Raw genomic sequence first — 26,340 nt, forward strand, 5'->3', positions numbered from 1 at the left:
TTGGAGTGAGGATGTACTGTTAGTACTGTATATTGTATACAGGTGCTTATCTGCCCTAATGAGGCAATTTGGCGTGTGATAGTAATGGGATGATGGGAGGGAGGGAGGAAGGCGCGGGATAGCCGACAAAAAAAACAATTACAGAGAGCGAAAGCGAGAGCGAGAGTGAGAGTGGTGGATGGGCGATGATCTTCCTGCGGCCCGGTGGAATGTGAGTATTGTCTTCTATGTAGGATGTGAACGGTGATCACTGAGTTTGGGGCGTTTAGAAAGATAGGTAGTAGCAATCTATCTGGAGATAAAGAGCCAAGGGGTTGGAGGGGTAGGTAGGTACAGTAAGTTGCTAGGCAGGCAGGCACTGTAACAGCCACGGCCATGGCTGCATCGCATCGGCATTCCCGCTGAATGCAGTAATTTAGGTCGAAGATACAGTAAGTATCTTCATTGATGGAGGGACGGGAAGGGGAAAATAGCCGTTTGCACCCTAATTTGATACTGTAACTACGATGTACTCCGTACTGGCAGCATGGAAGGGAGCCGTTGTGGCAGTCACCAGGATTCGGAAATGCTATTTGCTTTTTTTTTTGTTTATTGAAACTGAAATCCTGTACATCATTAGGTAATGCAGGCGGAGGTTTGAAGTGAAGTGAGGCTGTCGTCAATGAATTTCGCAAAGTCAAAGATTATTTCCCCGGCGGTCCACGTAAGCGACTTACCTACGCAGACTGGAGAAAGTGGCTTCGCTTTGTCAGAAGTCCAGAACAGATCCTGACACGGTCGAGATCGGTGGACCTCGGAGTTTGAAAGTGCAATGAGTCGATACTTGGTCCGGAGTTATTCGTCAGACAAGTGGAAAGGGAAGTTGATTCCTGGAACGACCGGTCCATCCGCCTTGAGTCAAATACTCAGTATATTTCATCCATAACGACACCGTAGGGAAGACCGGCAAAGAGTTTTCATTTGATAGAGAAAGACTATTCATAAATGAGGGAGGCGGCACGATTTGGACAAGACTGTGATTGAGATAGGGTCTTGTCGTCTATCATGCCTTGAATTGTGGTTGCAGTTATCGTAGAACTGCATGGTGCGCTTGATGAGCGTTGAAATTGCTTTTTTTTCCCTTTGCTTTCTTTACCCCACTATCATTGACTCTACATTATTATCTCAATGGCATCATAGACCACATCGCCTCCAGTTCGGCGGCCGGGCAATAATTTCCTCTCCGACTTTGTCTACTCCGTTGATCGCCGTGGACCTTGTAGGCGCAAGCCGTTGATGCGCTTCCTTTCCTTCCTAAGCCTGTCTCATCTATTTTCGTCGTCCTTATTTATCAAAAATTTGTCCCCTTTCATCAGAGCAGCATCGGAATCATGGAAGCGTTCCTGTTGTGGCTGACCCCGCCGAACTCTCTTTGCTTCTGTACCCCTTCTACCGATAAACACCAGATACCCTTCCAGACATTTGTATTGATGGCGTCACACCCCCAAGGTGGATGAACCGGTGGAAAGATAAAGCATGTACTCCATAATGAAGTGCAGTCTCGAACCTTCCTTGTTTGCCCACCACCACCAAGGTCAACAGGTATTCAGGGCGTGTACGTGTTGTACTACCGGTATGCACTGCATTCGAGCCATATGGCGCGATCATTGGATCTAAACGGCGGCTGATCTTACCGCACAGATCCTACTAGGGGTCGTCGCAATTTCAGATACACGACGGAGTCCGCGCTGGAGACGCACTAGTTACCATGTGTAAGTTTGTACGTAAAGCATTGGTCTATCCCTTCCTTGTACTCGGAGTCTTAGACACTGCCCTTGAGACTCTAGACCAAGAGCGGTGGAGTAGGAGGGATTGACAGCTGACGCCCCTCGGTCGATGATGGGTGCCCGAATCAACGAAGGGTGTTGACGATCAGACCTAGAAGCCCCGCGTAGACCATATCGTCCGGAAGCCAAGACGACATGTCATCCGGATACGACAGCATGATTGGGAGGGGTTGAGCTTTTTCCCTCTCGACCCGATAAGCGTGGTTCGGTCGGTTATGGAAAAATCCAGAGAGAAATCGAAAGGGACAGTGATGTGATGTGATGGGCTAGGAATCAAACCGACAAATGGCTCTGCTAAATCAAAACCAAGCGTCATCACACTTGTTCAAGTAAAGTAGTTACCTAGGATTGTGTAGGAAATCGTAGGAAATCAAGGCTCGGTGGAAGTGACTCCGTAGTTACCTAGGTTATCTCCAAGTAACTTACTACTGTATGTACATGTACAGTACCCCGCTCCGGCAACGCTGGAGTGCCGATTGTAGGTATGCCGATTAGAATTCCAATATAAGAATGCGGGAAGGCGAACAACGGATCCGGAGAGGGCTGGAATCTAATTCTTTCTTTTCCTTCAGTCTGACCTCAATTCTCTCCACCGGATCCAGAGCAGTCACAGCGTCCAGGTACTAAATTTAGAGACCATCCAGCGAAAATTCTGTTTCAACCAGCGGAGATCGATTGCAACGGTCCCCAGTGCGTCAGTGCAGACCGTAACTGCGGAGTATCAGTTACGAGTAACTAAGTTGACTTTGTGACTTTGCATTGGACAATTAGGTCATCCAGGCTCCAGCTGGTGGTGAGGTAAGCAGGTGTTATTTTTGTTATGTTGCTCAATGGTCTTCTCCAAAACACAATTGAAGACACGATTGCGCGTCGACTGCGGTGCCTGAGGCCAACAGGGAGGGGAGGGGGGGTAAATCCCTCCGTTCTAGACCGCAATGGCGTGACTCTCCAAGGGTGGACTTTGACGTGCTCGGCGGTTGTCACCTCGCCCTGGGGAAATAATGCGCAATCGTTTGGGGAAGAAAAGCTGACCTTTTCTCATCTAGGTGGTATTGCTCTACTCTACCCAAGTATACGGATAGAGTTCAGTTCTAGAATTCCCCGCTGTTCAGTTATATTTACCATATCTTCCTCCTCCTCCTCCCCCCCTTCTCGCCCTCCCTCTGCTTTCCCTCGTCATACTCCCACTCCCATCGGTTCATCGGCAATCGGACATACATCCATCGATCGACTTTCCAAGAAGGGACCGGAATCGACCATCATTCTTATACATCGACGATTCTTGTGTCTTGTGTACCTCATCTCGGTATCCCTTGGTCACGCAATATTCTCCGAGCGGATTTTTTGGGTTTACTTCTCAGCCAGCTGCACGACAACCCATCACCGCCACTTAATAATCCCGCAACGGGATCACAACAACACCCTTCTTTGGCATCAGCCGTTGCACGTGCGGTGCGGTGTACCCTGAGAACGATATCGTCATCGGCCTCTCTTATCCCCAACAATTACAAGAAAAGAAAAAAAGGGGGCAGGAAATTCAATTTTCTCTGCAAGCCAGACAACGAAAATAAAAATTGGTATGTATGCCTCCTCGTATCAGGCTAAAATCTATTATGCCTTGTTGGAAAAAAGTCCCTTATCTCTCCCCACTCAGAGGCCTTTGATAACCGTCCAACAAGTCGGCCACTTCCCGTTTTAGTGGAACTGCGCCTTTATTTCTTGTGACTGATCTGACCATTGCCGTGCCACTGCAGATACACCGATACACACTCTGAAAAGCTTATCGGCATCATTATCATCATAAAGAATTTGCAATCCGGCTGCTACATATTTGCCTCATTGCTGGGGTTCCCTTCCAAAAAAGAAAACACAAAAAAAAAAGGGCGCTCAGATCTGTATTCTTAGGTCATTCCGTCGGATTGATCCAGCACATGCTTTCAATCATTGCCTCCTTTCTGGACAAGTGCGAGGCATTATTACCATCACGGGAACTGCAGTACCTCTCAGTTCCACTATCCGAGACAGGCTGGTCCAGCTGGTTGGTCCAGCTGTGCACTTGACCCTCCCCCCCTGCTAGTCGCAAATCCCTCATACTCTGACCCCATCAGGGGAAGCTCTCGTGCTCCACAACTGGACGCGGCCTCCATCGGCGCAAGGTACCACCCGCCGAACTATCTCAGATAGAGCCACTTCGGTGCCTCTGGACGAGTATATTTTTTTATTTTTATTTTTTGATTGCCCTATACATATACCCCTTCACCGCCATCAATGACTCAAGGCGCTTTTCATCATCGTCGCACACCCTCGGGTTCAAATGCCACTAAAGTGAGGACCTCCCGGCCGGCACTACATCGGAGAGGCACTTCCTGGGTGAATCATTCCATCTCAAAGCTAGGCTCTGGACAGCCCAACAAGCATTTGCAGGTGGAAGACGACCGGCAACCCGAGATGGCGGCCAGCTTCCTCAATTTCTGGTATGTGCCTGGATTGCTTCTTCTTGGCTTGCATTTTGTCTATTCTCTTATCTAAAGTTCACTCAAAGCTAATTGATCAACAGCGCCATGTGCGAGAGACAGATAACAGTGCCAGACAATACTCTTCTTTATTGTAGTGAAAGGTATGAGAATCCCCTTATCGTGCACAATACTTGCCAGCCACTGAGCACAGCTCTGTTGTTTAAATCTCACCTCATCGCCCCTATCCGCCCTCAACATCCGGTTTCTCATGCTTACACTCATCTTATCTATAGCTGCCGTCGCAAGGACTCCCATAAACCACTCTCAGCATCCTTCTCATCTGCTCCCTCCATGTCTTCCTCTTCGACTCCTCCGAGCTCGCCTTTAATGTCGCCTCGGATGATTGTCGCCCCCTTGACCCCGACAAGAAGCTCCACCAGATTGTCCAGCTCTGCCCGGATACCCGGCGAGTGGCTTGATATCAAGACGGATCAGGATCCCAGCGAATGGAAGCCTGTAATACCGATGGGTAACGGTGCTCATTCAGTGGCAACCTCGGATGCCTGGAAGTATCTGTCCCAGTTCCACAACGATGATCGTGGTGTGCCGCTGCGCCGCCCTGGGCTCGGTCATCGCAGCTCCGCCAGCCTGACTACTCTCATGAGTAGCACGGGACCCGTTCCCTCGCTGACCCATACGCCGTCTACGGTCGCGTCGTCATTCAGCAGCAACGCGTCGGATTACATGAGTCAGATGCACGATCCGGCATACCGTCCGTTGCCGCCGCGCCACAACCCGCACTTTTGCAGTTCGAGTGCGGCAAAAGGGGTTGAGCTGGTAGTTCCTCACGTCCATGTGCAGGCTGAGGACGTCTCCCCCGTTGACATGTCCAATGATGGGTCCATCTTTCCTGCCAGCAGTGCACTGTGGAATGATAAGCCTCTCAACAAGACATCTACCCTGACTACGACCTTGGGTGCAGTGAGCTCCGATGTGCCTATGCGTTCTGTCTGAGCACTAAGTTAGCTGTTTCACGTACTTGCATAGTTGAGTGTTTTGAAATCATCCTCAGTTCCTCAACTATACACACCTGGGTCGCGTGCCAACTGCAACAATGGTTTCATCCTTCTATTCTTCTTCTTCTTTTTCTTTTTTTATCATCCACTTGCAATCATTGGACAGGGAACATGATAGAAAGCATGCGAGAAACAATGTCATGGGCGATAGGCGTGGAAACAACTCTTTTTTTTCTTGAACATGGACAACAGCAGCATATTATGGGATAGACTCTTTAATAAGCAAGCAGGTGTGGGGCTTGTAAAAAGGCGGATAGTGGCGAGCATTTTAGCTAGACCTCACGAAGTGATTCTTCTACAACCACAACTCTTACCGTGAATGTGAACCAGTGGAGCCTGCGAGTCAGGCTGAAAGTGGACGTGTATACTTCAGACCTTGTACGTAGCTTGCTGTCCATCGGTCTGCAAGTCTGCCGGCTTACCCCAGATTCTCATGGCTTGGCCCACCATTCTTCATCGGCCTTGTAGGCGAGTCGAACTGGTGGCATTAGCTAGCACAGGACGATACTCAAAGTTAATATGTAAGTAGTGAGCCAACTCTGCATATCTGTTCGGCACCATGGCAGATGTCAAGCATTTGGAGGCACAAGGTTTCAGAACCATCAACACTTGAGAGCCTGTTACGAACACCGTACACTTCATGTACAGTATTGCCTCAGAATAGCAAGTCAAGTGCACTACCCCGAGCCGGAGGTGCATTACCCACTCAATCTAAAACCACCCCCATCCATCGTATGCACGAGCAACATAAGTAAGACAAGCACGAATGACATCAACGGCATAGAATCCATTACACCGGACTACTCGACCTTATATAAACCGTCCCGCTTGAGGATATCAACCTTCATAGTATAAACCCGACTCGCAAGTACCGAGTCCGTTCGTACAGTCAGTCCATCATACAACTCGCCCTCGCGCCTGTATACGTATATACCCCCGAAAAGCAAAGCCAGCCACCGTCACCACCCGACGCGGGCGTCTTTCACCTCACCTCACATCACAGCAAAAGCCACGCCACACCAATCGAACCGAGCCCCTAACGGCTCGGCGGAATTAACCCCCCCCCTTTCGATCTGAATCAAAAATCCCCAAAGTCATCGTGAACGTGATCGGCCCACGCATCGGCGTCGTCGTCCGCCCAGCAGCATACATAGCATCCTTGGTCGGGTTGGTACTGTTTGTCGTGGTGTTAGCCAGTGAACCCACCAACCGGGGTTGAGGCGAGGCGATGCAAGGAAAGGGGCTGTGGGCACGGCACGGCCACTCGTTGCAGGACAATGCAGCATGACCTCAAGCCCACACAGGGCACTGGGTGATCGAGGCATATCATGGCAAGGAGGGGAGGGGGGCGGTTGGTCTACCTTGGTCTTGGGACAGGTCAACAGCTTGGGGTTGCGGACACAGGAGCCCACGCAGGCCTCGTTGCCGATGTCGATGCCGTGGGGACGGCTCTGGGCCGAGACGGTGGAGGCCAGGAGGGTGACGGTTGCGAGGAGGAGGGCGGAGAGTTGCATTTTGGATTTATTTTGCGGGTTTCTTTTTGGGGGGTGGGAGATAGGGGGTAATGTTGATGGTTGTGTATGTGGATGTGTAAATGAGTGACGAATGGTTGTTTGGTAGAAGGAGTGGAACGTCTGGGGCTGTCAGACTGTGGGTTTGGGCTGCACGGTTCTGTTGGATGTATCTACAAGATCTTAGACTACAGTCAACAGTGACTCGGGGGAGGGAGCTTTAAATTGAGAAACCTACCCTGCGCGCCATACATACATACATGCCTACGTGATGCGTGGGAATCGGGAAGTAAGGGGGTGTGGGTAAGCAGCTGGGTTTGTTTGGATTTCGGCAGGCGTTATGGGAGTTCCAACTTCTGGGTCGTCGCGTGTTGACACCTTCTCGCTAAGATGGATTCTTGGCTCATCACTTGAGCTCAGTCAGGTCTCTCTGGGGATGCGATCGAGAGGGAGCAGGTGAGGAGGTTGAAGAATGTGGGCTCGAAGGGGGCGATGGGCTGGTCGGTCGGTTGGTATTCGATGGGGTTGGCTGTGGTATGTGGCTTTCAATTGGAAGTAAACAAGGTTGCGAGATCGGCTCACTGGATGGGAGGGAGATTGTTCTCTACGCTATGTAGCAAGTTGATATTGTTATCTTTTACGTCCATCAAAGAAGGTCCAAGCAGTGGACTCGTTGGAGGTTACAGACAAAGGAAGAATTTCAGTATAGAACTGAATGTCGTTTGCCCTATCGAGTCTTCGTAGTCAAGAAACAACAATGTATACGTATACCACATCCTCGAGGTAGATGCTGTTGTTGACAGTGTGATGAACCCTCTCTCGCGCAGCGAGGATATCAAGGTTGTTGAGACGTCATTGCCGAAAGACCCGTCTGGGTCCTATAATTGAGTGGCCTGTGGAATGATGTGACATTGAGAAGCAGCATTAGACTGTGATGGAATAAGATGGAAAAGAGGGCCATCGATTGCCTAGGCTTCCTGTAGTGCGGCCTGTCAAGTCTGCCACCTCAGACACCAAGGCGGACAGCTTGTTCTGATCGAGAACGAGGATATGTATAGTCTTTCGTTTTGCAAATTAATCAGTCAGAGCTATATGAGCAATGCGATCTCCTGTGCACTGTACGGCAGCAAGGGAATGGATGAAAATGTATGGTTAGGGTATGTCTAACCGAGTTTGGAAACAAACACATCCTACTAATCAGGTTCGCCTGATAGCGGCCGTTCGACGAGAGGAAGCCGCGTCAGGAACGCAGATGCAATCCAGACAGACTTACCTCTAGCATCATATGAAGGAGGAGGGATAAAATGAGCGGAAGTGACATGTAGTTGGAATCGTCAAGCGCATGATATCCCCTATGCTAGCTTTACACAGTCTAGGGATCTTGGCCACGGACGGACAAGCATCCTGGGCCCCTATCGACCTGACCGTGTCATTGTTCTGCGGATAATATTTCCGAAGGTGTGAAATGCAGAACGAGCCATTTGTAGTGTATTCCAATGCAGCATTGGCTATGCTTCACAACGTGACCCGGCCAGATCGCATGGCCTTCAAAGGCTGAACAGTCTGACCATGACAGAGGACGAGGACGAGGGTGGTTATTTCCATAACAGCAGCTCAACAAGATCGGGCAATCGGAGGAGAGAAAACAAATTGCGAAAGTATTCAAAAGACCTGGGTGGGAGAGAAGATGGTTAAAACTTTGATGTTGATGCGTTTCGATCGCTGATGGCGTCGGATTGATTTGCATTACCAATGGAAGTTGATACTCAGCTTGACAAAAGAGGTTGTCTAAAAAGATTCGCCGTGTGTAGAGCCTAGCTGAGCTCGACTTGACTCCATACAAGCAATGGAGTCATGTATCTCACCGCAAAAGCGAGAGGTAGGCTGTTGCGAGCCTACGGCCCTGGCGTTCATCAAAAGTACCATAACCTCCCCAAACAGATGACAGGTAAGACCTGCCCCTGAGTGAGCGTCATTAATGCAGAAAAGCCAACCGCAAAGATTGGTACGCGAAAAGACCTAGTCGAAAGTGCCGTGCATGCGAACAGCGGAGCCCAATAAGCGGCTCAGGAATCATTATCCATCACAGAGACAGGAGCGGCTCTCCGCCAGACTCTGCTTCTCGTTTTCACATCCTCAATCTGGTCTTCCTCGAAAGGCCGTCTGTCGAACGTTTGTTGTGCTCCCACCCCCAAAGCCGGCTCCTTATGACTGCATGGGAGCTGAGATCTCATACCCCGGAAATATCTTCCATACCCGCCTTCGGGCTGTACTTGCCGATTTGACGAGGTTTACTCCCTCTTATTGCTTATTTGAACAAAAGGGGGCTTTTTAGCAGAGGAGACTTGCTCTAGCTGTGGTCTGAGTCTCGCTTTGAGACTTCCCCGACAACAATCCTGGATTTACGCGCGGGAGAATTCGAATATGACTTAAATGGGTGCATGAAGGCATCAAGGCGTACCATCACTTCGGGCTCATCGGGGCGTTTCAAAGGTCCTGGTTGTTGTTTGGCTGTGTTGCTAGCCATCAAGACTAGGAGTGCTGGAATACCCAATATATCGCGACCCTCAGAAGCCAATCGAAGCAAGATTGACTTAGGATCCGATCGAGCCAATGGATCCACCGATGCTTGTCAGTGCGGCTTAGAGACCAAGTGCATGTGCCTTGTCGCGCAATGCAGTGGGAACGCATCCCCTGGTCTGTTGAGCGATTCACCCCAAACACTCTTTCTTACACGATCGACAAATTCGCCACATGTGAAATCATAGCATCGAACGTGGCCGAGAGGGGGCAGTTCAGAAGTTGACAGCTGCTAAACCCCGCCGATCCGAATCCCTGTGGCCGCAAAACAATGCCCACGAGAAAATTCAACACTCCCCCAAGCGCAAGCGCCTCTCTTTCGTTCCTACCACTTCAACAAGCCTGATCGAATTGCCCTTATGCTTGAATGGAATGCAACCGTGTCGGGTCGGCCACCTCGCAGCTTCGAACCGAGACCCGCGCTAAGGCAGACTAAGACGTCCATCGATTGCTGCCGCGACTTCCGTTGAACACAATCAAGTGCAACATGAACGAAATAAATCAACGAGAAGGTCATCTCAGAATGCACGATGCGAACCTCTCACCGGCCATGTCCTCCGTTTCAAATTGTGTGCGATATGTATATCAATGCCGGCCCGTGTTGGTGCCTAGAAGCTCACTGACTTGTGCCTGTTCCTATGCGTTCATAGAGCTGCGTGTGTCTGGTATTCGTGCCCTTCAATTCTGCAACCCGACCCTGCGCTCTCACAAATTGAAGAGCAAACCGAAAAAAAATCTTGTCCTGCTCATCTTCAAGGTCATTCCATATATGGACAAATCGATGGCCACTCAGATCCAAGTGAGCGCATCAATGTCCACAAGCTGTCCACCTCTTACCAATATGATGACCCTATCTCATGGGTATCGTTCCGTCCCTTAACACTACTACACACATCCCCCTCTCAGTCCTGTCTGTGTCCAAAGCTCGGGGGTTTCTGCTTTGGCATTGTATGTGCCCAGCCAGGTCGTGTTTAATCGTGCGCATTCTTGAACCAGCTCTTGAGGTGTTGGTGCATCTTTGATAAAGAACGCAAGGGGTTGCTCTTGGTTGGGAAGTGCATCAGACAGACAGTTGCCTGGAATCCATATCGGACCTAACTCTTTGCGGGAAAAGAGTTTTGAAAGTGGACAGCAGACTACCCCATGTTAACTCCAAAGTTTCACTACGACCATGAGATTCGAGAAGCGGTGGGACGGAAAGTTCTGGATTTCCGATTGCTGATACGCGTTGACCATATTGAACGACATGTGTTGAGCTCATAAGACCTATCTCGCACGCAAGATTTCCTCAGTAGCTGCACAAAGACTGGGTGAAACAAAGACATGATGGTAGGATTATACCTCTGCGATGGCCCTGCATCTGAAGTGCCCTCCGTCGTGTTCTGGCCGAAGTACGGGCGCCTTTCGAGATATGTCCACAATCGATTGATTTCTGTGACGTAGTCGCAAGATTGACAAGGCACGGTTTTGATAGAAATGGGGAGGAGCATATGGCTTCAAACGGGGAACAGAAGCCAACAGAACGTCCGTCCCAGATGACTACGGGCGAGTCTCAACATCTGGTAGATTTGCTTGAGGGTGACCAGTCGACGTACTGGTTATCGACAAGAAGTTAGGTTGATAAAAATGAGAGCTGAAGGCCGAGTGACGCGTGTTGTCCGTTGCGAGATGCGGTCGAATGAAGGTGACAGCTGGAGCACGTTAACTGCGCCAATGGATAGCGGGACAGGTACCAAACTGCCGAGCAATCCCCTGGATGAGCTAAATGATTAGCCCCAAAGGCAAGTTCTTCACTCGTGTGCAAGATGTACGGAGTCTGCAGTTTTGGCAACAACATGACCTTCTGATGAGGGCATTCGCGGCAGTGGCAAAGCCAGGGGAGACAATCTGCAGCAGCAAGCCGGTGGAGAGAAGACTAGTGGGCAGCTACCGGCGGCAGCTACATCAAGCATCGAATTGAGATACAAAACAATAAATCAGCTCTGAGCAGCGGGGAATCAATTGAGCCTATCTGAGAGAATGGATGATATTTCCAGAGGATTGCAGGTTCGTCCACCGGTCCTTGTTCTGTTCTTCGTGATGGGCGGCGGAGACCGCCACGGGCCCAGGGATTGGTTGGGGACTTTTTCCGGGGTTTGGGAGGTGGTCGAGACAAGCAGTCTTTTCCGGCCATAAAACCATTCCACGACCTCCAAATCTCCAATTTACACCTCCATCGAACTTGATGGATGGATATACTTCAATGACTAATCCCGATTCCTGTGTTGCTGCTATGCTATGCTATGGAAACCCATCGGGGATGTTTCAGCATACCAAAACGTGCCATTACAGAGCATCCGCAGCGTCCGTGATGGTTAAGTGGCCCCCCCGATTTCAATGGTATATTGGGTGGAGTACTAGCGATACCCAGATACCCAGTGGTACTTGCCACTGAGGGTTCCGGTGTGGTTTAGGGTGAATTGTGGCACTTGCTCATTACCTACGGGCTGCAACTCAGGCTCGATTTGTGACGGTCTACCCCTTCTGTAGGCGCGCCAGTGCGCCTATCAGTCCACCCTGTCACCCAGTTTGTTTGGCCTAAAAGGCATGGATATCTTTTCCTCCCTCATCTCTCTCTCTGTCTGGTTCCAACCTGGCAGATGAAAGCTCTCCCCTACCTCGCAAATGGCTGATGCGCGGAAGTATCGGTTGAGTGTGTGACTCTTCGGACACCGCATTGACTGCCCAGGGGGTCAGCCTCAGCCGACTGCCAGCCTGCCAGCCTGTCACTCTGTCTAGGAGGGACTAGACACGACTAACTCATTGCACTCTTACTTCCTATCACTGCAACTTCCCCCTCTCTCTGGCCGTCCAGATATCATCCAGTCGATAGTGCTCTGCCTCAGTGGGAATCAACCATTCTTTCCTACTATTCCATTTTACGCCCAACCTCATCATTTCCCATACCTTTCTATTGCGAGAACCCCCCTGACATACTCAGCCGGATCACCACCAGAACCCCGTGTCGCTCCCGTCTTGTGCAGCCCTCAACCACTACCCCGCGGGACCTTGAGGCAGCCAAGACCAGCAAACTTTTGCCTTGTGACGATATAACAAGATGACTGCGGAAGAGAGCAGCTCTGCCCCAAATGGAGATGAAAGGTAGACACTTTTCAGCCCTGGAACTCACTACGCTGGCCCCGCATTCGTTCCTGCCTAACCGTCTGTGATTTTTTATAGCCTCCACAACGACCACCCCGACGACACTAGCCAGAGTTCTGATCTTGAATCAAGCACCTCACAGGCCCCTGAAGAACTCGCAGCCGAGCTCGACTATTTTAGAGGTCTTCTGGAACGGATCATGACCATTGTCCGCAGCGGAGATCAGGCGCGTGTTGCTCACTTGATCTCCATCATTCGTGCCAATCCCTCTGATACCGACATCTACGCTCTGCTGAGCAACGATCCTGCCATCAATGATATTTCCGAGGATGAAGATGACGAAAGCCCCAGGGAAGAGAACAATTAGAGTGCTACTCGAGTCATGTCTCCCATCAAGTCAAAATCGTGTTCGGCAGGGATTCGTGATAAACTCTATGGGCTATGAGACAGTTTCTCCTCGGGTTGACCCTGGTTGACCGCAGGATGCACTAATGGGGAGGAGAATGGTTGGGTGAAACATTCTGTCACTTAGAATCTGGTTTAGTCGACCACTGAGAAGAGAGAATCACCTGTCTGTTCCTCGGAAGTATTCCCAGATGAAGTTGCGGCTTACAGTACCAGCGCACTATATCATTTTCCGAGGATGTGCCCCAGAGGATAACACCATGAGGAGGTTGTGTCTTGACATTATTTTGCATACCACTAGCTGAGTCGCTCACGATGCCCATTCGGATGCACGTGGACGCTAGCCCATGTGAAGACGACCAGGTTCACACTTCGACTCACTCGACTAAAAGACACAGTATGATTATCATATTGCGTCATCTCCTGATACCACACACACGAGGTCGACACGATCAGCCTAATGCTCGGTTTGACATGCATCAGAACACTGTCTTTCCAACATGAACAACGTCGGCTCGTAAGTGCCAGCGCCATGATCCATTTTCGACCGGTTCCCCCATGCCAAAGTATAGCGGTAGAACATGGGAATGCCACCTCCTACAACAGCAGGTAGACTCGAGCAAGTCGAACGCAAATCTGTTTCTGCCTCCTTCCTAGGATACACTTTCGATGCCAATAGAGCTCCCCAGGCATTGCGCGTGTGGACATAGCCCACCCGTACTAATAACTTTAACAACCGACGCCCTCCCTCTCTCCACCATTCCGCCCAGTTGAACCCTCGAAATCTTTCCCCAATTCACAAATACCTCGTATCTCCACGCGAGAACAATCTCGTATCACATGCCAAACATCCCCGCGGGTGTTGCAACCCGCTCGTATATGTATATACATACCACCCAGGACCATGGCTCGGGAAAGTGTGGGTTACGACCGATCGGATCGGACGCCTTGACCCAAATCCATGGGTTGTCTGCTGCCTTTCTGCTGCAACACTAACTGCTGGGACCAGCTGTTCTCGGTTGTTTGTATGTTCTTCCTCTTGGGTGTTGGCCTTGTTGTGAGGTCTCCAAGCGGCTTCGTGCGTCTTGTCCCCCTCGTTAATACTGGGGATACTTCCGATGGACCTTCTCTCCCGGGTTATTACTGTGACGGATCATATCCGCACGTATACTTTGGAATAAAGCTAAAGCTAGCCGATTGAAATGAAGTCGAAAGGCCTGGGGCAAGAATGCGGCCACTGGAAAAGAGGAGCTAGGCGCCCGTCGGCTAGCTCGCCTCTACGCAGAAGACTCTTGCACATACAGCCTTAATCGAACTACGAACGATCTGTCCTGCGAGAAGTTAGAGGATGGCCTCCGAACACTACATATTGGATTCGCCACGTCGGGATGGAATTCTACCCAGGGAATCTACGTTTACTTCCTCCCAGCTGGATTTGAACATGCAATTGTCGCGATTCTCTTGAAGGGCACAGACAGTCCACATTAACGCGTGATATCTATGGATGCTTTCTACTTTATCACACAACTCCTTAAGGCGTGCAGCGGCCGGTGAAGCGGGGATACAGGGAGCAGTCCCTGACGGTGTAGCGGGCACACAACCAGGCCAAGAAACGCTCGAGACCGAAACCATAACCACCGTGGGGGGAGGTTCCGTACCTAGGAGATGTTAGTCAGGCATATCAAAGTGGTGACAGGGAGAGGTGGGGGTGGGGGTAGAAGCAGGAAGACGTTGACATACTTGCGCTGGTCAGTGTACCAGTAGTAGGGAGAGGGGTCCATGCCCTCGTGCTTGTAGGCGGCCATCAGCTCATCATAGTCGTCCATTCTCATACTACCACCAACGATCTCACCGACACCGGGCATCAGGACATCGACACTCTCGGTGACTCGGCGATCCTGCTCGTCCTTCTTCATGTAGAAGGCCTTGATCTCGGCGGGGAAGTGGGTCAGGAAGATGGGTTGGTTGATAATGTCGGTCATCTTGCGCTCGGCGGCCTCAGCGATGTCATCGCCGAACTCGTGGGGCTTGCCCTCCTCGTTGGGGATGTCGTGCTCACGGAGCCACTCAATAGCATCGGAGTAGCGCATGCGCTTGAAGGGACGGCTGGGGGGCTTGAAGTCGGGGTTGAGCTTCTCGATGAGTGTCTTGGTGGCAGGATCGGCTAGCAAGATCTCGATGACACGGCAAATCATGTGCTCCAGATGATCCAGGAGATCGGTGAAGGTGATGAAGTCCAGCTCCGCCTCAATGTGAGTGTACTCGGACAAGTGACGACGAGTGAGGGACTTCTCAGCGCGGAAAGAGGGGCAAACACAGAAGACATCGCCGAGCGAGGGGAGACAGGTCTCCAGGTAGAGTTGGGACGACTGGGTCAGGTAGGCATCCTCCCCGTAGTAGTCAAACTTGAAAAGAGTGCTTCCACCCTCCACCTGGGTCTGCACCATGGCGGGAGGAGTGACCTCCAGCATGCGCTTCTCTTCGTAGGTCTGGCGGAAAGCCCGCAGGGTGGCAGCGCGAACCTTCATCACCGAGGAAATGGTCTCACCGCGGAGAACCAGATGACGGTTGTCGTAGAGAGTCTGGGGATCGGCGTCAGGGGCGACACGGTTGGAGATGGCATCCTTGTCACCAGCAGCACGGCCGATGATGGTGAAGAAGTCCGCGTGGAGCTCGCGGTTGTCGGGAGCGTGTTGCTTCGGGGGCACAGCACGCATCTCACCGTGGATGGCAATGGAGGTTTCGAGAGTGAGAGTCATGGCGTCGTACGTCTTGACGAGCTGACCAGTCAGAACACACTGAAGGTAGCCGGAACCATCGGTCAGAGTAAGGAAGATAACGTCCTTCTGGGGGCGGAAGCGGTGGACACGTCCAACAACGCGGACACGAGTACCAGGGCCCTCGGATTCGGGAGATCCCAGCTTGACGACGGCGGGGTCGGTTTCATCGAGGCGGATCTTGACGGGCATGGGAAGGGAGGTATCTTCCTTTATGACGACCTTCTTGGCTTCCTCCAGGATGACCTGGCGCTTCTCCGCCTCTTGCTTCTCGCGGATTGCCAGCTCTTGTTCCTTGGCGGCCTTTCTCTTGCGCTGCTCGTAAAGGTTGGTGGCCTTCTTGACGGCCGACTTGGTGGCGGGCTTCCACTCGAGCTTGTCGGCACCCTCCTCAGCGGGCTCGGTCTGGGACTTGCGGGTCAAGTATTGGTTTCCTTCGGAGGGAGGGTGCTGTGTGAAAGCGTGGACAAGAGTCTTGTAAGGAGCGGATTCGGTGCCGGTCGCGGTCGACTCGTCCCGGCCGACATCCTCGTCGATATAGATGGTGGCCATTGTGTTGATCCTCTTGCAAGGTATTGTGGTTTGAGGGTACTGAGTCTATGTTCTAACCAGGGAGCAGTGTGATCAGTGGATATCCATTTGGAGACGTGCATGTGAGTCACACACACCTTCTGCCTTATCAGGGGCGACTGGAGTGGAGGACAGGGGTATGATAAGAGTACGGAACTTACATCTTAACCAATCGGTCAGACAAGGAAATGCTACCACAGCAAGTCCCGTGTGAAGGTGAGGTGAGGTTGTCCGAATCGCACAGTGCGGAAAGACTGTTCTCTCTTGCGGAGGGGTAAATTTCTGGATTCCGCCCAATATCCCCGCGTGTGCCTCAGGCAGAGATGGCTTTAAGGCCACCGGGCATTACTGACGGAACACGCATCCGGTCGTCCCATCAGTCGGTGCGTCATGCCTCAACCCTTCGTAGTTAAAAGCAGAGCATTTTCGGAAGGCTACTCCATATTGGACAACACAAGACACAATTAGTATTCTCTTGATAAAGAGCCTGAGTTTGCAGAATGTCGTTCCCTGCGGGGACATATGAGAGTATAATAGGCACTCATCCTAGACCGCCTCAGTCGCCTCACCCTGCACTTCTGGTCGCTTGCCATTGAAATTCGCACAGATTATGGTATCCTTTGAAGCAGAGCCACTTTTTCCGTCACTTGAGATGACTGAGAGCACTTAGCTCCAGTCTGCCATCGATATGCTCTCCCCCAGATACCATGAATGTGATGTGTCTGACTGTCTGGCTGCCTGTCTGCCTAAGGCACTGACCAAATAGTGGATGCTTCTGCAGCCGGACCGGATCAAGATGAGTTCCGTGCAATATCCCGAAAATCCTCTCTCTGGTCCAGGAACACCCCACCGTCAGACGGTCTGTGGCTGGTTGACACGCCCCCCATTGCCCAATGTGGATAGTGACTACCGATTCCACGGTAACTGATCAGAGGTCTGAATGACTGATCGCGCGCGAGCAGAAGAAAAATAACGTCTGTGAAGGTGATGCATCTTATCCGGATGAAAGACAAAAGAACGCGTCGCGGGAGGAGTGTCGGCCCTCTCTGTTAGGGGCTATCTATGCGCTCGCTTCACATCAAAAAGAAGATCAACAAAAATAAAATCATTCCATTCAGATCCTGGACGCGCGAGGCCAGTGGTCAAAGCCCGCCTGAGACTTGGCTGACAGACACGAAGACGCGGTTGAGACTTGAATCAAAGTACTCGATATACCTCTCAAGAAAGAGGTAATATCATAGCTATGGATACGATACCATTATCATGAAGTGTTGATCCTAGACGCTGGTCTCAGAGCCTTGCCGGCCAAGCAAAAAAAGAACTGTTTCAGACAATCTGGTTGACAGATAGATGGTTGGATCATTCGTTCGATGGGGTCCTTTTCCCCATCTTTGCTTCAAAACTACGGATCTACTAATCAACTCTCGCTCCACAAGGGAAAAGAAGATTATCTGCCACTTCTAAAATTATCGACACCTTCAAAACTTATTATGATGGCTCAATCGACCTTGGCTTTGCCTGAGGAATTTCCCTCACCCCCTTTTGCTTTGGTCCCGTTCGACAAAGACTGCCTAGTTTAATTTCCCCATATCATCGGTCACATACCTGTCTGTCCCCTCTCATTCCTTGCTTACATGATCCTCTCTCTGTGTGGTTACGAATGCTCTTTCTCGCCTTTCTGACGCTTCGTGTTTCTACCCGGAAATTGTCGGCGTTGACCAATTTCATTTGTTTTGGCCCAGTTGTTCATTTAATTTTCAAAGTCTTACCTTTTTGAGTTGAATTTTCTACTGTCTTTTCTTCAGACATTCTTCATTGAGCCAGGTGTGAGAGGGCAGCAGCCTTGCGAAAGTCCCAGCAAATCGCTCAATAATATCAAGGTATTATCTTTCTTGACGGACAGTCTATCGCTCTATCTCTCACGCCCCCCTTTTCCCCCTTCCTACCAGGGGTCCCCTTTTGCGTACCTTATTTTTATTTTATTTTTTATTTTTCTTACTCCATCGGACCTCTTTTCCTTCTGAACTTGAATTGGCAACTATTAGTCTGGCTTTTGTTTATCATTTCTTTCAATTACTTTTGTTCTTTGCAATCACCCTCCTCTCTCTCTCTCTCCCCACAGTCAATTTCCACTTATCCCTTTTGAGCTCAACTATTGGTGCCTTTGGCAGACCTTCTTTGTCACCATTTGAAACTCTAGCAATCTGGCACTTTACGCAGGGTTCGCTGGATTATTCCTTTCATTCACTTCTTGATGTCGGTTTCTTGAATTCGGCTTCTCATTTGACAGACCCATAGCACATTTTCACTATTGTTCACCTGTTTGATCGTCATTACAATTTTGGTTGAACTGCTGTTCGTCCACTTTCTTTCTTCCTGGTGCCCCTGTTCCAGTCTCTTGGATCTCGGCCTTCTTTACCCGCAAACTTAACCCACTCCCCCCCCCTAAACTCAACTAAACCATCACAGGTTTGTCTCCGTTCCACCAGCCCATCCGCTCATTGTCCATGCACATTCCAATTGACTATTGGGATCCCTTCTAGACACGTCTCCGTTGGAAGAGGACTTCTGCCCCGTGCTGTGTCCTTATTCTTATTACTTTCATTCCTCAATCGCCTTACTCTCATTCTGGCCTCTTGAGCCTCTCTTCTTGTCCTTATTCCCCCCCCCCCTACTCTTTCTGGGGGTGATCTTCAGGTCCGGCTTTTTTCCCTCTCCCCTGGCCATTCTTACCGTGTCAATTGCATCGTACGTCCTCCCTCCCTTTGGCCCTTGGCTGGGTGACATCAACCATCCCATCTCCGACTACTCACCCCTGTTCTCTTTTTGTTTCTCTAGGGGACTCTCGTGTCCAGTCGCTCTCTTCCCTCGCCATGCAAACCTCCGATGCGAGCATCCCGAGTCGTTTGATTCCTTCCAAGTTCTCTCATCTCAACGCGGACAACACGGGCTTCTCCCACGGTGCATACAATTCCAACAATATTCCCTTGCAGGGTCTATCGGACCGGAACGCTCGTCGTGCCAATATTCCTGCCATCAACACCTCAGCTCCGATTTCGGACACCATGGGTTCCGCGGGGACCGCGTTCGACATGAACTTCACTCCCCTCCTTCCGTCTCAGCTACTACTTGGTAGTCCTTTCCAACCCGGCACCCCATCTGCGTTTGCCTCGCCTCAATTCGCCAACTTTGGAGGCTTTTCTCAAGTCAATGGTCCCACACATGCACAGAATCAGAGCCACCCTCTCGCAAGTCCTACTCAGCCTTCACAGAATCATGGTCTTTACTCCGGCATGTTGTCGCCAGATGGCATGGGTAACTCCCAGATGCTAGGAGCTCCGCAGTCTCCCGTAGGAGGCTTGAGCGGGTTGGGTAACGCCGCGTTTGGCGCTCATGCCGCCTCGGTAACCCCTGGTTTGCTTTCTGGAACGAGCCGTACTGTTTACTTGGGGAACATCCCTGCCGAAACTTCGGCGGAAGAGATCTTGAACCATGTGCGGAGCGGTCAGATTGAATCCGTTCGCTTGCTTCCCGACAAGAACTGCGCATTTATCTCTTTCCTGGACAGTAACTCCGCGACACATTTTCACTCGGACGCTATCCTGAAGAAGCTCGCCATCAAGGGTAACGATATCAAGGTTGGATGGGGAAAGCCTTCGCAAGTACCTACATCAGTGGCGCTTGCAGTGCAACAATCTGGCGCATCGCGGAATGTTTACCTGGGCAATCTTCCCGAGGAGATGGCAGAAGAAGAGCTTCGGGAGGAACTTGGCAAGTTCGGTCTCATCGACACTGTCAAGATTGTCAAAGAGAAGGCGATTGGTTTTGTCCACTTCCTGTCGATCAGTAACGCTATGAAGGCTGTCTCACAATTACCTCAGGAGGCCAAGTGGCAGGCCCCCCGGCGTGTCTTCTACGGTAAAGACCGATGTGCATACGTCTCAAAGACCCAGCAGCAGAACGCCGCCCAATTCTTGGGCATTGCTCCAGGATACGCTCATATTCTTAACTCGGCAGACCGTGACCTAATCACGAATGCGCTCGCTCAACAGTCTGTTGCCGCCGCAGCCGTGGCTACCACAGCTGGTGGCGTCAACAACCTCGGTAACCGCACTATCTACCTGGGCAACATCCACCCTGAAACCACAATTGAGGAAATCTGTAATGTCGTACGTGGCGGACTTCTTCACCACATTCGTTATATTCCGGACAAGCACATCTGCTTTGTCACCTTTATTGACCCGACCTCGGCGGCTTCGTTCTATGCCCTGAGCAATCTTCAGGGCCTCATGATCCATAACCGTCGTTTGAAGATCGGATGGGGTAAACACTCGGGACCCCTCCCCCCAGCGATTGCTCTCGCTGTGAGCGGAGGTGCTTCGCGGAATGTTTATGTTGGAAACCTGGACGAGACCTGGTCGGAAGAACGTCTGCGTCAGGACTTTTCGGAATATGGAGAGATTGAGCTTGTTAACACCTTGCGCGAGAAGAGCTGCGCTTTCGTCAACTTCACTAACATCGCCAATGCCATCAAAGCGATCGAGGGAATGCGAAACCGGGACGAGTACAAGCGGTTTAAGATCAACTTTGGCAAGGACCGGTGTGGAAACCCTCCGCGTCAGGCTGGTAACGGTGGCCAGCAAGGCCGTAACGGTTCAGGAATGGAAGGCACACAATCCCCCTCTCCGGCCCTGAACGGTTATCAGCAGACCCTGAGCCAGTCCGGCTCTGGATCCAGCCCAACTCATCCCGCTCTGTCACCTGCCCCTGGGTCCACTGGCTCTCAGAATGGACACCCCGGCAGACATCCTCTGCAGCAAGTCTCCTCGCCGTCGGGCATTCTCAATGTCGGAGCCAACAATCCACTGACAATGTATCTCAACCAAATGTCGGCTCAGCAATCTCAGGAGCAGGAGAACCGGCTGAATGATCCGATGACCCTCGCTGCGCTCCAGTCTCATTCCCAAGCCCCTCAGCAGCAAAGTCTCTACAACACAGCAAGCACTGGCGAGCTCGGCAACGGGAGTATCGAAGCTCCTTTACATCAGCACAAGCCTTCCATCAACGGGTTTCTGAATGTGACAAATGGTTCATCGGGACCTGGTCACCATTCAACTGCCAGCACGGGTGGCTTGAGTGTACCTCGCGCACAGCACTCTCGAGCTGTCAGCCTGCCTTCATTCTCTCAAGAGCCTTTTGGGCATATTTCAAGCCAGGCTGGACCACCTCGTTCGGGAATGGCTCATCAGCCTCAAAGCAGCTTCTCTAGTTTCTCATCCGCTCTTGGGGGCCTCAAGCACGCAGGCTTCGGACTGGCAATCCAGAACGAAAGCTCGCTTCCTGGTTGGGCTGAAGAGGAGATTGGAGCCAAATGATTGCTGCGACGAATATCTCTTTTCTAAAATCCCTTGGGTGGTTTCAAAATTTCATGCCCGCATTTTGGCATCTGCCATTACCTTCAGTGTCACCATTTTTGATCCCTTTCTCTGTATTGGCTTGTCGCCCCTTGTGGTTTTTCACCTTCTCTAATTGTCTAAATGTTTCGTTTCTTGACCACACCACTTTACACCGTTTAATTCCCTCATTTCTTCATATACCAACACTTGTATTGCTAGCTGGGTATGATTCTTCTTCTTCTTGATCTTCTTCTTCATTTGCCCCTTCTTTCCTTCTCTTTCCCTTCTCTGCTTCTCTTCTTTTGGCTACTTACATTATTTTATTGGATCTGCATTTGGCTACGAAAGCGGGCGGGATCTCGGCTGCACCGCAGATCGGTTGGCTTCGGTCTGTTCTTTATGTTTCAAGCTGCCCATTTGCATATGTGATGCCATTCGACGGAACTTGATTCAGAGCACACAGCTCCCCTTGTTGCTTTCGAATAACGGCAAGGGTTATATAGCAGGCGGAGGTAATTGATACTGGATAACGATAGCGCTACCACCATCAAACAACATAGGAGAGACGAGGAGGGCTATCCTCAAGAGCAAAGAAAATGACAATGCCTGGTTAATATGTGTAAGGGTGCAAGTAATGCGGATCGTACAGTACTGTTTCCACCCACTATTTGGGGTAATTTGTTGATGGTTTGCCCGACCTGGTAGCATGGAAAAAACATCTACGGTCACGTGATGATAAGACCGGCCAGATAGCGCTAACCTGAACAGGGATTACCATGATCGAACATCCCAAGCAGCTTCAAGGTTCCATCATAGCTTTGACTTCGCCTTCATCAGTAGCCGTGTAAATCCCACCTTCACAGCCTTCTTGCTACTACCTCAGAATGTCTCTGCCCCCGGAGCAAATTAATATCAAGCGGCGTCGCGAAGAAGAGCCCGTCGACACATTATGTGAGAAGGACCCTTGCTTGATTGCTTTTTTTCCCAACCATTCATTGCATAAGAAGCCGTTTCCTCAGATTTCTGACCTGGTGACAATCACGTCTATCCAAATTCCAATACTACGGCCTTTTCTGCTTCACCCAGAACTAGAACTGACTCACCTCAACAGATATCCAATCAGAGCTTCATCAAACCAAACGAAGGTTTACAGACTTTGTTTTCCAACGAGTCCAGGTCAAGGGCCATGGTCGCAAGGGCACTACTAGCGGAACATCCTCCAGTCCACCGCCCCTGGCGTCCGGCCAGCAACGGGTGATCCGCACTCCACGGTCTGTGAGCAGTGGTCTGTTCCCTTCGAGCACCACTGCGGCGGACGGTGGTGTCCCCTTGGTGCGGGCGACATCGCCCGGGGCGGAATTCCGCGAGGAGCGCCGCCTCGCCGCCGCACGGCGGGAGCACGACGAGAAGCTGAAGCGAGCGTTGCACTCATCGCCGGCCGGCAGTCGCTCGCCGGCCCTCGACAGTGGTGCCGCTGGGCCCACCGCCGCCGCCTCCAGTGGGCACGAGAGTCCCGCTTCCTCGTCATCCGCAGCTGCCTCGCAGCAGTCGCTGCGGCGGTTCCAGATCTCCCGGTCCAGCACCCCGATCAACACTACCCTCCGGGGGACGGGTGCGGGGGTGCAGAAGCGGAAAGGGGACGGGCCCGTCGCGATTCTGGTGGAAAAGCTAAAGCGCAAGCCCCATTCGAGGCAGGCGTCCTTGGTGGCGGATGCGGTTGCTGGTGCTGAAGGGTTGGATGGGATCTCGAGTTCGGGCTCTGGTGCTGGTGGGACGGGGGCAGCCGTTCGACCGCGCAAGCGGCCCGTGGTAAACCAGGCGGAAAGGAAATGGAGAGAAGAGCGCAAGAGCGCCATCTCGGCTGCCAAGCAGCATATCTCCCAGGTTCTGGATCAGGAATCCCAGGCTTCTCACCAGAGCACCTGGGAGGATGAGTCGGAGCGACTCGCAAAGGAGCTCGAACAGGTGGCCCTGGAGTTGGATGCGGAGATGGAAGTGGGCATGCAGCATGCGGGGCCGTATAACCCCCAGAGCAACATTGGGTCCTCGACTTTTGAAGGTGGGCAGCCGTTGCCGTCTCATTCGGTGGGAATGCCCAAGCCGCCCCTGAAGTACCAACCGCGAACGCCCAATAAACATCGCCCTACGCAAAAGCCCGGGGAGGGCAGCGTTGTACAGGATCTTCACTCGGCCGCAACGGTGACCGATGCCCTGCCTGCGGAGCAGGATGATGACGAGGAGAGCGACGGCGAATATGTCTACGATACGTACATTCGAAAGCCGCTTCCAGTTAGTGGCATGCTTACGGACCCGCTAGCCAACCTGGAATTGGACCATGATGCCTGGTTTAAGCAACACGGCATCGATATGACTCGTCAGGACATTGGGGTTATTGTCATTACGCAAGAGGACGAAGAATATTGGGAGAATTTCGCTGAGGAAGAGGAGGATGAAGAACGGTGGGACAGCGAAGATGCAGACTCGAATGGTAAGTCCAAGCGCAAGGTCCCGTCTGATTGTGAAGACAGGGAGGAGCGAAGGATGAAGGATGAAGGATTGAAGGGCTAACGGGCATGGCACGACACAGCTGAGAATAATCCCGCAAATGATTATCCGGATGAAGAATTGTCGTGGGACGATGAGGATGAGGACGTGACGGCTATCTACAGTAAATACCGAATTCATGCGCGGTCTGATGACGAGGAATTTGACTTCGACGACTCCGGCAGCGAAGGGCGCCGTCGATTTGACTATGGATTCCGGTCACACGTGGAGTCGGATGAGGAAAGCTGGTGAAGAAGGATTCGAATAAGGTCTGTGGGACTGAGCTCAGAAAGCGGGAAGGAATTATTCACAAGTCGAAGAAGGCAGCCGAGACTAGCTGGGGTGGCTGCGTCTGCAGAACGAAAAGGCTGCCTGGTTTGGTAGAGGACGGTCGATGCACGGTACTTTGGGGCTGGGTGCAGTGCTGCAGGTCGCAGGAGGAACCGACAACGACCACGGAAAAGAGGAAATGATACACCTAACCAAAGAAAGACCTGTTCCTCGATAACGAGTTTTTGGCAATGCGCGCGCGCGGACGAGAGGCAAGAGAGCTCCAAGGAAGATTCAGTCTACGAGCCAACGCATCCATGCGTCGCCAAACTGGCAGCGGCCTTTCTGCAGAATCCGCAGCCAGTGTTGTCAAGCTCAATCGGCGAAGAAAAAAGAAAAGGAAAGACAGATCACGATAGCAACAATCTGCAGGCTTTGTTCCGGTGCTAGCATCTATTCGTTCACTTGCAAATCAGCCAGCCAGCCAGCCAGCCAGCCAGTCTCATCCAGTCAGCCCTGCGATGCGTCCCGAAGAGGAAACAGACAAGATGCTGGAGATTGTGCAGCAAAACTATTCATCCCATGAACAGCCAGCTATCAGTTACCCGAATTAGATTGAAGATCGTATTGGCCGATGATCGTGTCTCGAAAGGAAGCGAAGGGAAAGACAGACAAGACAATCAAATAGATTGGATTTGATGCAGACCGAATGGAATGGAAATGGTTGATTGACTGAGTGAATTTGAATGATTGAATGATTGAATGATTGAACGATTGAACGATTGACAGAACGGATGGGCCCCCAAGAAGATGATGCGGGGTAACTTGGACGACAATCCCCAACCCTTCCTTCCTTCCTTCCATCCATCCATCCATCCATCCATCCATCTTTCCTTTTCTCATCGGATCCTTCTCTGTTCACCCCTCAACAATAGTATTCTCCATCATAACAACGAGCGAAGGATGGATAGCTTACCCGCTTACTACACCCGAATCATCCCATGATACTTGCACATGCACAATCTCATCATCGTTGCTCCATTCCAATCCTATTCTTTCCTGAGCGTGAGGATCCATGCACGATCGCCTTGTGGTCGGTAAGAGGTCTTTGTTTCAATCGAGAGTTCCTTGGCCTGTTGTTCCTTTCCTTATGCTTCTGCATTTTTTTTCTTTCCCTGCCTCTTTCTTTTTTGCTTTTTCGTCTTCCATCCCAGGTATCGATTACCTATGGGGTCGTAGTCAGAACTCCATCGTCTAGTCTCTATCAACTCATTCGCCCGCGATCCACAGACACCGCTGTAACTTATGTATGGTATACTACCTACGCCCACTCATTCGTCCACTGTAAGAGGTTCATCTTATGTAAAACGGCTCTCGATACTCAATATGATTGAGTCATCGTCATCATCATCATCATCATCATCACCACCATCCACAACAACCATATCGCATCCATGCCTCCAGCAACCAACTCCCGATGATCTTTCTATCCCCCATGCCCAACCGTAGCGAAGCGAACATCACCGATCATTCCCGCGGGGATATCGTCGATGTCAATCCAATCTTCCAATCCAATCCAGAAAATCAAGGACCTCGATCAGCATGGCCTCCTACTACAAACCGCCAACCCGCCAACCCGCCAAACCACCTCAAATCCCCACCGATCCCTCTCGCTTCCGCTCCATCAATCAAAAGGGTCCCCATAAAGTTTGTAGACATTTTCTTTTCTTTTCCCTTCCCTTTCCGCGCACCTACTGCGTCAGGTCCCAGTCTAGCGAAGAGGAGGGA

General features: G+C 51.2%; 10 protein-coding genes across 10 annotated transcripts; 8 read left to right on the plus strand and 2 right to left on the minus strand.

The window, feature by feature from the left end:
* The first annotated feature begins 2,394 nt into the window (after positions 1-2,394).
* Positions 2,395-3,513, plus strand: BO66DRAFT_216920 (uncharacterized protein). The gene has a single exon (XM_025642635.1). The coding sequence runs from the start codon at positions 2,647-2,649 to the stop codon at positions 3,292-3,294; it is 648 nt and encodes a 215-aa protein (XP_025499018.1). The 5' UTR covers positions 2,395-2,646; the 3' UTR covers positions 3,295-3,513.
* A 581-nt stretch (positions 3,514-4,094) lies between these two features.
* BO66DRAFT_415362 (uncharacterized protein) lies at positions 4,095-5,296 on the plus strand (the record flags this gene model as incomplete). The annotated part of the gene is made up of 3 exons (XM_025649534.1): positions 4,095-4,300; positions 4,384-4,443; positions 4,576-5,296. The coding sequence occupies 3 exons, from the start codon at positions 4,095-4,097 to the stop codon at positions 5,294-5,296; spliced, it is 987 nt and encodes a 328-aa protein (XP_025499019.1).
* A 1,140-nt stretch (positions 5,297-6,436) lies between these two features.
* Positions 6,437-6,872, minus strand: BO66DRAFT_443348 (uncharacterized protein; the record flags this gene model as incomplete). The annotated part of the gene is made up of 2 exons (XM_025651508.1): positions 6,437-6,532; positions 6,720-6,872. 2 exons carry the CDS (start codon positions 6,870-6,872, stop codon positions 6,437-6,439), a joined length of 249 nt encoding a protein of 82 aa, XP_025499020.1.
* Positions 6,873-9,207: 2,335 nt separating this feature from the next.
* On the plus strand, positions 9,208-9,808 carry BO66DRAFT_217009 (uncharacterized protein). The gene has a single exon (XM_025642636.1). It carries the CDS (start codon positions 9,311-9,313, stop codon positions 9,635-9,637), a length of 327 nt encoding a protein of 108 aa, XP_025499021.1. The 5' UTR covers positions 9,208-9,310; the 3' UTR covers positions 9,638-9,808.
* Positions 9,809-12,356: 2,548 nt separating this feature from the next.
* BO66DRAFT_217020 (uncharacterized protein) lies at positions 12,357-13,125 on the plus strand. Its single transcript, XM_025642637.1, has 2 exons — positions 12,357-12,590; positions 12,669-13,125. The coding sequence occupies exons 1-2, from the start codon at positions 12,547-12,549 to the stop codon at positions 12,955-12,957; spliced, it is 333 nt and encodes a 110-aa protein (XP_025499022.1). The 5' UTR covers positions 12,357-12,546; the 3' UTR covers positions 12,958-13,125.
* A 1,321-nt stretch (positions 13,126-14,446) lies between these two features.
* Positions 14,447-16,792, minus strand: BO66DRAFT_384091 (asparagine--tRNA ligase DED81). The gene is made up of 3 exons (XM_025646081.1): positions 16,504-16,792; positions 14,736-16,376; positions 14,447-14,653 (listed from the first exon to the last, which is right to left on the minus strand). The coding sequence occupies exons 2-3, from the start codon at positions 16,322-16,324 to the stop codon at positions 14,527-14,529; spliced, it is 1,716 nt and encodes a 571-aa protein (XP_025499023.1). The 5' UTR covers positions 16,325-16,376; positions 16,504-16,792; the 3' UTR covers positions 14,447-14,526.
* A 2,244-nt stretch (positions 16,793-19,036) lies between these two features.
* On the plus strand, positions 19,037-21,840 carry BO66DRAFT_217078 (putative differentiation regulator (Nrd1)). Its single transcript, XM_025642639.1, has 2 exons — positions 19,037-19,090; positions 19,181-21,840. Exon 2 carries the CDS (start codon positions 19,216-19,218, stop codon positions 21,715-21,717), a length of 2,502 nt encoding a protein of 833 aa, XP_025499024.1. The 5' UTR covers positions 19,037-19,090; positions 19,181-19,215; the 3' UTR covers positions 21,718-21,840.
* Positions 21,841-22,200, plus strand: BO66DRAFT_217061 (uncharacterized protein). The gene has a single exon (XM_025642638.1). It carries the CDS (start codon positions 21,964-21,966, stop codon positions 22,165-22,167), a length of 204 nt encoding a protein of 67 aa, XP_025499025.1. The 5' UTR covers positions 21,841-21,963; the 3' UTR covers positions 22,168-22,200.
* Positions 22,201-22,622: 422 nt separating this feature from the next.
* Positions 22,623-24,534, plus strand: BO66DRAFT_334450 (Iwr1 domain-containing protein; the record flags this gene model as incomplete). Its single annotated transcript, XM_025644207.1, has 3 exons — positions 22,623-22,689; positions 22,850-24,226; positions 24,326-24,534. The coding sequence occupies 3 exons, from the start codon at positions 22,623-22,625 to the stop codon at positions 24,532-24,534; spliced, it is 1,653 nt and encodes a 550-aa protein (XP_025499026.1).
* Positions 24,535-25,262: 728 nt separating this feature from the next.
* BO66DRAFT_217104 (uncharacterized protein) lies at positions 25,263-26,041 on the plus strand. Its single transcript, XM_025642640.1, has one exon. It carries the CDS (start codon positions 25,554-25,556, stop codon positions 25,944-25,946), a length of 393 nt encoding a protein of 130 aa, XP_025499027.1. The 5' UTR covers positions 25,263-25,553; the 3' UTR covers positions 25,947-26,041.
* Positions 26,042-26,340: the final 299 nt, after the last annotated feature.

Source organism: Aspergillus aculeatinus (genome assembly GCF_003184765.1).
Source record: "Aspergillus aculeatinus CBS 121060 unplaced genomic scaffold BO66scaffold_67, whole genome shotgun sequence".
Lineage (NCBI taxonomy): Eukaryota > Fungi > Ascomycota > Eurotiomycetes > Eurotiales > Aspergillaceae > Aspergillus > Aspergillus aculeatinus.